At 47.6% G+C, this 8304-nt stretch overlaps 1 protein-coding gene across 1 annotated transcript; it reads right to left on the reverse strand.

Annotated features, from left to right (window-relative positions):
* Window positions 1–4148: 4148 nt before the first annotated feature.
* Window positions 4149–7308, reverse strand: LOC121307005 (ephrin-A1-like). Its single transcript, XM_041239068.1, has 4 exons — window positions 6882–7308; window positions 6397–6462; window positions 5888–5944; window positions 4149–5317 (listed from the first exon to the last, which is right to left on the reverse strand). The coding sequence occupies exons 1-4, from the start codon at window positions 7222–7224 to the stop codon at window positions 5193–5195; spliced, it is 591 nt and encodes a 196-aa protein (XP_041095002.1). The 5' UTR covers window positions 7225–7308; the 3' UTR covers window positions 4149–5192.
* Window positions 7309–8304: the final 996 nt, after the last annotated feature.

Genomic DNA, 8304 nt, shown 5'->3' on the forward strand with positions numbered 1-8304 from the left:
GCGGGCCTTCCTGATCCCCAGCCTCTACAGGACTGGAAAGACACGGGCATCACTTCAAACACACAGGGTTAGGAATTCAGTGCACCTCTAATGAAGCGGCACAGCGGCTTCAAACCCCAGACTCATTCTCACAGGGAAAGGAAGTTATATTTTTAAACAAGGCTCAAATGCACCCCTTCGCTGGCTGCTGTTAATACACACACTTCACAGTGAAGACTATTCATCTTGTACGAGAGAAATCTAGAAATGAAGACAGTGCTGTTGCTCATTTAGTTTGCTGGGATAATTCTGCTCATTTACACTGTGGAGTATGGGCGTGAAAACCAATACTTGTACAGAACCGGTTCTAATAAACGCTCTTTGCAAAGTGAGGGGCTCCCACCCCTGTGTTAATGACCCAGTTCTTTGCTGTCACACAAGCACTGAAGAAGATCTGCTTGTAGTTAAACAGACCCTGGCAGTTCAGCCTCTCTCAATGCTAGCAGCCTGTGAGCTGTAAATGTTGACTGGGATGCTGAGAGCGCTGTCCTGGGAGGACGATCCACACAGTGCAGCACTGGTCACAGCACACACTCCCTGTAAGAGGCTCCTGTAACACAAGCACAGCACGGTGGAATAAAGCATAGGGAAGCATTGTAAAGCACAGAGAGGTCTGGTAAAGCATAGGGAAGCATTGTAAAGCACAGAGAGGTCTGGTAAAGCATAGGGAAGCATTGTAAAGCACAGAGAGGTCTGGTAAAGCATAGGGAAGCATTGTAAAGCACAGAGAGGTCTGGTAAAGCATAGGGAAGCATTGTAAAGCACAGAGAGGTTGGTAAAGCATAGGGAAGCATTGTAAAGCACAGAGAGGTCTGGTAAAGCATAGGGAAGCATTGTAAAGCACAGAGAGGTCTGGTAAAGCATAGGGAAGCATTGTAAAGCACAGAGAGGTCTGGTAAAGCATAGGGAAGCATTGTAAAGCACAGAGAGGGCTGGTAAAGCATAGGGAAGCATTGTAAAGCACAGAGAGGTCTGGTAAAGCATAGGGAAGCATTGTAAAGCACAGAGAGGTCTGGTAAAGCATAGGGAAGCATTGTAAAGCACAGAGAGGTCTGGTAAAGCATAGGGAAGCATTGTAAAGCACAGAGAGGTCTGGTAAAGCACAGGGAAGCATTGTAAAGCACAGAGAGGTATGGTAAAGCATAGGGAAGCATTGTAAAGCACAGAGAGGTCTGGTAAAGCATAGGGAAGCATTGTAAAGCACAGAGAGGTCTGGTAAAGCATAGGGAAGCATTGCAAAGCACAGAGAGGTCTGGTAAAGCATAGGGAAGCATTGTAAAGCACAGAGAGGTCTGGTAAAGCATAGGGAAGCATTGTAAAGCACAGAGAGGTCTGGTAAAGCATAGGGAAGCATTGTAAAGCACAGAGAGGTCTGGTAAAGCATAGGGAAGCATTGTAAAGCACAGAGAGGTCTGGTAAAGCATAGGGAAGCATTGTAAAGCACAGAGAGGTCTGGTAAAGCATAGGGAAGCATTGTAAAGCACAGAGAGGTCTGGTAAAGCATAGGGAAGCATTGTAAAGCACAGAGAGGTCTGGTAAAGCATAGGGAAGCATTGTAAAGCACAGAGAGGTCTGGTAAAGCATAGGGAAGCATTGTAAAGCACAGAGAGGTCTGGTAAAGCATAGGGAAGCATTGTAAAGCACAGAGAGGTGTGGTAAAGCATAGGGAAGCATTGTAAAGCACAGAGAGGTCTGGTAAAGCACAGGGAAGCATTGTAAAGCACAGAGAGGTGTGGTAAAGCATAGGGAAGCATTGTAAAGCACAGAGAGGTCTGGTAAAGCACAGGGAAGCATTGTAAAGCACAGAGAGGTGTGGTAAAGCATAGGGAAGCATTGTAAAGCACAGAGAGGTCTGTGTAAAGCATAGTTGTAAAGCACAGAGAGGTCTGGTAAAGCATAAGGAAGCATTGTAAAGCACAGAGAGGTCTGGTAAAGCATAGGGAAGCATTGTAAAGCACAGAGAGGTGTGTGTGTGTGTGTGTGAGCTCAGCGCTCTGTGTGTGTGTGTGTGTGTGTGTGAGAGAGTTCAGCGCTCTCTATGTGTGTGTGTGTGTGTGTGTGTGTGTGTGTATGTGTGAGTGAGAGTTCAGCGCTGTGTGTGTGTGTGTGTGTATGTTTGTGTGAGACGAAAAGTCGCGAGACACACACACACACTCTCAAGTCGCGAGACACACACACACACACACGAGTCGCGAGAGAGTCTGTGTGTGTGTGTGTGTGTGTGTGTGTGTAAGTGTGCGCTCAGCGCTCTGCGTGTGCAAACACCAAGAACAAACAAGCTGCAGGAAGAGCGCGCTGGGAAAGATAAAGCAGACTTCCAGCGGGAACAAAACAAGCCTGTCACTAACCCCCCCGCCCCCCCTCCTCTCCCCCCAGCTGGACAATGAGAACCAGGGCTCTCTGAATCACACAGGAGTAATCACAGTCCCCAGGAGGATCAATATTACTGTTAACACAGAGTGGAGTGGATTACAGTCAATCACTTCAGTGCAGAACAAGACAAGGCAACGCACGAGATTGGAGAAGTGGCATTGAAGAGCTCTGATAGGGAAGCGAATGAGACACAGCTATTGTGATGAAGTGTACGACTGGTTCACAGCATGAGGGGAAGAACTTGTGTTCAAGACAGTTGGCAGAATGAGAGAAACATCTTTATATACACTGTACCCCACAAATTGATACTCCCAATATCTTAAAATCACACCCACACACAGACACAGAGACACTTCCACTCAAGACAGACAGACACAGTGACCTTCACAAACTCATATCTCCGTAAATAAAACTCTATCAGCGCAGTTTCCTGATGGTTCAGCCAGCATTTCTCCTGTTTACTTCGTCCTCTCTTGCTGTGCCACTGGGCTGTGTGAACCCGGGTCGACAGCACTGCCCCCAGCGTGTCCTCCTACAGGAAGTCTCTTACCAGCGGACTGAGCCCCGCCCAACGCTTCGGCCAGACAGGAGCTGGGCAGGGTGCAGAGGACAGGCCTGTGCTGGAGAAGAGGTGCCTGACAGCAATAGCATGGCACCCCTTATACCAAGAGTCCCAGAATACAAGCACAGCACAGTGTAACCAAGCACAGAGGCATGGGGAAGCATTGTGAAGCACAGAGAGGTCTGGTAAAGCATAGGGAAGCCTTTTTTTATTATAAAAAAGGCAATAATTCATGAGCTGTTGAATCATATCCCTGTTTTATTTCACACTGAAGTTTGTGCGTCATGAAAGAGAGAAGACGACGTTCATTAAAATTTTTGCATTTATTGAAATGACAAAGTATAAAACAAAATCTCACTTTAGTTTACAAAACAGATTCTGTACAAAATATATAGGATTACTTTACATCTTTTACAGCGGTCGTCTTTTCATATTTGCACGCCCTTTACCTGGGGGGTGGGCGAGAGAACTCTGAAACGGGCTCACGTTTAGACAGCTCTGAGAGAACACTGGGTTTAGAACAAAATACAGGAGCCGTCGTTTGCGGTTTTAGTAGAATTACAATTAATGCAGCATAATTGGAAGCAATTATAACTGACAAATAGCATTGCAGAATTGCAGCAAGCAACAGTATTATTAAACATTGCCTCTACATTGCAAGTTTAAAATGTGTTTAATCCTTAAAACGTATAAATTAACATGGAACCCCACAATCCGTTTCATTTGCTACACAACACTCGATCTTATCAAAAGAGTTTGGCACAGCAAGAGTGGAGAGGATTTGAGCAGGGTTAGAAACTCACACTAGCCCTGCTGCTGCTGCACCCAGTCCTGGGGTTCAGAGCTCCCCTCAATGAAGTCTATTATTATTAATATTGCAATGATCAGGAGCCAGGAGTTTGAGCAGGGTTAGAAACTCACACTAGCCATGCTGCTGCTGCACCCAGTCCTGGGGTTCAGAGCGCCCCTCAATGAAGTCTATTATTATTAATATTGCAATGATCAGGAGCCAGGAGTTTGAGCAGGGTTAGAAACTCACACTAGCCCTGCTGCTGCTGCTGCACCCAGTCCTGGGGTTCAGAGCTCCCCTCAATGAAGTCTATTATTATTAATATTGCAATGATCAGGAGCCAGGAGTTTGAGCAGGGTTAGAAACTCACACTAGCCCTGCTGCTGCTGCTGCACCCAGTCCTGGGGTTCAGAGCTCCCCTCAGTGAAGTCTAGTATTGAAATGATCAGGAGCCAGGAGTTTCAGCAGCCCCTGTTGAACATGTTGCTCCTCCCCTTACAGCTGCATGAAGAGCTCCTGACAGTCAACCTGCAGACTCAAAAGATGAGGCTGAAGTGTGCTCAGTTCATTCAAATCAGATTCTGTTTGAACCCGTTTCAGGATTACAAGGATTGCTACATACGCTATATTTCCTTTCCAGATTGAATTATCAGATGATCTGCTATTTACACATTTGTACAATACAGGAAAAACGCAAAAAACCCTGTTGATTCAGAGCCCCCCCCCCGCCAAAAACCAAACTCGAACCCCTCCCTGCGCGGGCCAGTCTCAGAGTCTCTGCTTGAAACAGGATTCCTGGTGCTTTGCGCGTCTTGGCCAGCAAGTCCACGCTCGGCAGACAGGGGTCAGTGTTGAGCAAAACTAGGGAGGAAAGGTCAGGATTGTCTCTCTTCCCCCTCTGCAGATTCAAATTAATTTACTGCAGTTTCTCCATTATATAATTATTAATTTCTCTTGCAGTCTTTTCTCTCCTATAGAGATTCACCTCCGCCTGTGGGATTTTAAAAAGCTTTGCCTTTAATCCTTCACTGTGTTCGATTGTAATGTTCAAATCTGTGATCGCAATATTAAGCGAGGCGTCCTTCTTCCAAGCAGCTGTGTTGTCGACCTTTGGTTCCGAGCGCCAAAGGAAGAGGGGGGGATGGAGAGAAAAACCGAACGTAGAAAGCGTTTGCTTGAAGAATCACGGACGCAGTCTAAAAAAAGGAAGCAGCAGACGCTGGGAACAGTCCAGTAAACCAAGCATGGGCAGAAGCGAGGGTGGATTTTGTGACAAGTCTTCACACACCATCTCCTGGTCTTTCCTTCTGGTCCATTTCCTCCTCTTGCAGTGTCCAGCACTGGGAGGTTAGTGGCACTTTCACAGTGTCTGTAGGAGGGTGTGGCCCTCGACTGCCACCGTACTTGTAGTCCTGGGGAGTTGTAGTCCTAAAGCAGTAGCAGCAGGGCTAGGGAGGGCAGCAGTGTCAGCAGGAAGGAGATGGAGGCGAGGGGAAGGTTGCAATTGTTTGCAACGCTCCTCAAAACATCTGGGAGACTGACTGCTGGGTCGTCTAGAGAGAGAGAGAGAGATTAATATCAACTGCAGATTCAACACCGTGCTGCAATAAAGTTCAGCATTAGGGGGATATAGAATTGCAAATATACCCAGCAATGTGCGCATGTATTACAACACCCCATCGCTTCTGTAGTTTGGATTTGCAGTGCGTCTGAAATCAAACCGCTGGAACTGAATCTTAGAAAAATTGTCCAAATAGGTAAATTAGCGACGGTCTAGTTTAATTGATGACTTTATAGGCAGCACAAGCAATTCATTTCAAACAGTAAAGAGAAAAGGAACACAGAGCCGCACACGGTAAAACGCAGGAGGCTTTTTAGAAGCTGTTTAAGACTCCTGATTAAAGCACAAAGCGGTCTGACATTTTCACACACAAGTGTGTTTCTGTATCCCTGATTACTGAGCGGAGATTGAAATCCTCCCACCCAGACCGATAGAAGAATGGGAATCAAATCAACGCTGAAGACATTGAGAGAGTTCAAGTCAAGACCTTTGTCCTTTATCAAGGTTTGAACGTTTAAACGATGCTGAAAAAGTTGCTGTTCGGTATGGTTTGGATTCGTACCTGCTGGTAGTTTGGCTTTGGTAGTGTGCACAACTCCAATCCTGGGCTGTTGGGGAGCTAGAAGAAGAGAGAGAGAGAGGCCAGGGTTACAGACTGCAGAGTAGGCAGTAGGCAAAGAAGGATACTGCTACAACATAAACTAGCACAACAGCACACACACCGCTCACACACACACACACACACACACACACCAAGTTTCCCATCTCTACATATATTTGAGAACTCCACAGACTTCATACAAAACTGTTTGAAAATGTTTCAATTGTGACCACAAAAGGAAAGATATCTATACTTTGTGGACTGAGCTCTCCACAGCAATCCTGTGCTGTCAATCAGACAAGGGTCGCTGGTTTGGATCGGGGGGGGGGCTGATTCACCGTTCAGAGTGGAGCAACAGCTGCTTGGGTTTGTGAGGACTGTTGCTTTTCTTAGACTCTGCAGAGGACAGCGGTCCACACAGACCCAAGCAGCTGCTTCTCTGCTCTCTATATAGGGTACCGCACACTCACCAGCTGGTCCGATCACGTTGACTTTGAGCCTCAAACACTGTTCCCCGTGATGGTGAATCGGTTTAGCTGTGGGGGGGGGAAAGCAAGACGCAGTGTTAATCCAGAGCAGATCCATTCACCGTTACCAGGATATGCGTGCAATTCATTTCAAACAGTAAAGAGATAAGGAACACAGAGCCGCACACGGTAAAACGCAGGGGACTTTTTTTTAGAAGCTGTTTAAGACACCTGATTACACACTGTGTTTTAGAAGCTGTTTAAGACACCCAATTAAAGCACAAAGCGGTCTGACATTTTCACACACGAGTGTGTTTCTGTATCCCTGATTACAGAGCGGAGATTGAAATCCGCACACCCAGAGGTGTCTGCATGCAGATCAACGACACATCTGGAGGTGTTCCGATACATTCGCACGCCGCTGCAGTGGATCAGCTGCAGACTTTCTAGAAAAGGTTTCATGCCAGTGCTTGCTGGGGTCAACTCACAGATGTAGTAGTAGGTATCCCCCTCTTTGAACTCCTTGCCCAGGGTGAAGGGGGTGAACCTCTGGAACTTCTCCGAGAATCTCTCCGGCCCGTGGGGGGCGTGCGGGCGGTCGCACTCCCAGCGCAGCTGCTCCTTGGACTGGGGTTTGCAGGTCAGGTAGTCCTGGAGCTCCACCATGTACAGAATGTAGCGCTCGGCCGTGCGGGAGGGGCCCGCCCCCTCCTCGTAGTGGGGGCAGATGATGTCCAGATAGTCGTTGATCCTCACAGAAACAGTATAGTCATCCCATAGGAACCTGGGGATAGAAGAGAGAGAGGGGGGCGAGGTTAGCCCTGTGAGCATCACTCAGGAGAAACTTCACCATTGTAGGGATGGGAGCAAGACTCCAGCTGCACAGCACATTTGATCCATTCCAGCTTTTACTACCAGCCCCAGTGTGTCTAGATAACAACTGTGTCTCGTTTCTCTGTGAAACCAGGAATGGATCACCCCGCTACGCAACAGAAGTCTCCTTTCCATCCCTTCCATACCTGCCCCCCTTCCTCGAACGACTTTCTCAATGTCTTCAATAGAAAAACTAAAAGCGAACCCAATAAATTTAACCAACATGCGCTTGACCTGCGAGTCCCCCCGTGAACGGGGCGCCTCTGCTTTTAAACCTCTCGTCCGCAGCCTCGTATTTCCCCTGCCTTGATCTGCTTCTCTTCCCACAGCGGTGATTAGCAGCTACCAAACTGCGCTGGCCGAGACGCCGAGACAGACAGGCTGGGCTCTCGCTCTGCTTTTACGACGCAGTTTCAGTTCTGCCTAATTAGAGCAGCACCCCCGCCCCCCCTGCTCCCTCCCGGTGCCCTTTGACACCACCTTGTTTTCGGACCCTGTGTGTTGCCAGACTACCTGTCTCCACCCCCTCTGCTGGAGGTAACCCAATCTCCAAATGGGACCCCCCCCTCCCCTCTCCTTATCTGATCTCCGCTCTTCTGTTTAATTAAAAAGCACCGCGTCCCAAGGCTGGCGTGAAGCGAGGGGAATTCAAAACCAGCCCGTCAAGTCTGAACAAATCTCACACCGCCTGGAGCCAAAAAAAAAATAAAAAATTCGGGAGGAGGGAACTTAGAGAGAAAAAAAAAATCCCTTTTCTGTTCTCCCTCCACCTCTCCATTTCAAACTGCATTTCCTCGTAGCCCTGCTTTCTACAGCCCGCTTAACTGCTGCAGGGCTTGTGTTTAAGACTTTAAAAACACAAGCCTTTGTTACTGCAGCTAAAAATCGGTAGAATACCTTTACAGAAAAAAAAAAAAAAAACACACACACACCTAAAGCACAGCAAAGTGCTAAAAAGCATAGGGAAGCACAGAGGTGTGGTAAAGCATAGGGAAGCATTGTAAAGCACAGAGAGGTCTGGTAAAGCATAGGGAAGCA

The sequence above is a fragment of the Polyodon spathula genome, chromosome 51 (genome assembly GCF_017654505.1).
Source record: "Polyodon spathula isolate WHYD16114869_AA chromosome 51, ASM1765450v1, whole genome shotgun sequence".
NCBI lineage: Eukaryota > Metazoa > Chordata > Actinopteri > Acipenseriformes > Polyodontidae > Polyodon > Polyodon spathula.